Raw genomic sequence first — 883 nt, 5'->3', positions numbered from 1 at the left:
TGTGGAGGGATGGGTGTGGAGTGTGGTGGTTAGTGTACTTAGTGCAGTGTGGTGGTTAGTGTACTTAGTGTAGTGTGGTGGTTAGTGTACTTAGTGCAGTATGGTGGTTAGTTAGACACTTTAATATACATAGACGTACACCCACTTCCACACACCCACGTCCAACGTACACACTCATACGACTACAAAAAATCACCTACACTCACCTGCGCTCACGCGATGCTTCTCCATCCTGATATCAACCTCTACCACACCAGATGTCAGAAGCCAACGTACAGCTGGACTGCACCGTGTACGCTGTGTTCATTGCCTCTGAGGAGAGCCCTACGCCTGGCGTGGGCGTGGATGTGATGCTGGAGAAGGGCGAATTGGACATGATCAAGACTGGTCCCGTATGTGACGTTTGTGTGACATTTACGTGACGTGTGTGTGACGTTTATGTGACGTTTATATGACGTTTATGTGAACGTGTGTGTGACGTTTGTGTGGCGTTTGGATACTCTCTCGAATGTGCGACTAGTCCATTTGGCGGATAGATATGTATGATGTCATGTGTATGCTGCCATATGTGTGGTGTCATATGTATGCTTTCATATGTATTCTGTCATATGTATGCTGTCATATGTATGCTGTCATTTGCATGGTGACATGTCGATTACTTTTTCCTCCGGAATCACAAACAAGAACGGTACTTGCTGTGCTTTGTTGCACAGGCTGTGTTGTGGGTGTGGCGTTGTGTGGTGTGGTGTGGTGTGTTATAGTATGGTGTGGTGTGGTGTGGTGTGGTGTGGTGTGGTGTGATGTGGTGTGTGGTATGGTGTGATGTGGTGTGGTGTGGCGTGGTGTGATCTGGTGTGTTATAGTATAGTGTGGTGTGGTGTGG

The 883-nt window shown here is 47.7% G+C and overlaps 1 protein-coding gene across 1 annotated transcript; it reads left to right on the top strand.

The window, feature by feature from the left end:
* Nucleotides 1-257: 257 nt before the first annotated feature.
* On the top strand, nt 258-422 carry SARC_17017 (hypothetical protein; the record flags this gene model as incomplete). The annotated part of the gene is made up of 1 exon (XM_014288884.1): nt 258-422. One exon carries the CDS (start codon nt 258-260, stop codon nt 420-422), a length of 165 nt encoding a protein of 54 aa, XP_014144359.1.
* Nucleotides 423-883: the final 461 nt, after the last annotated feature.

Source organism: Sphaeroforma arctica, assembly GCF_001186125.1.
Source record: "Sphaeroforma arctica JP610 unplaced genomic scaffold supercont1.9532, whole genome shotgun sequence".
NCBI classification, from domain to species: Eukaryota; class Ichthyosporea; order Ichthyophonida; genus Sphaeroforma; species Sphaeroforma arctica.
Note: the sequence above shows the minus strand (reverse complement) of the source record. Positions and strands in the feature narration are given on the sequence as shown.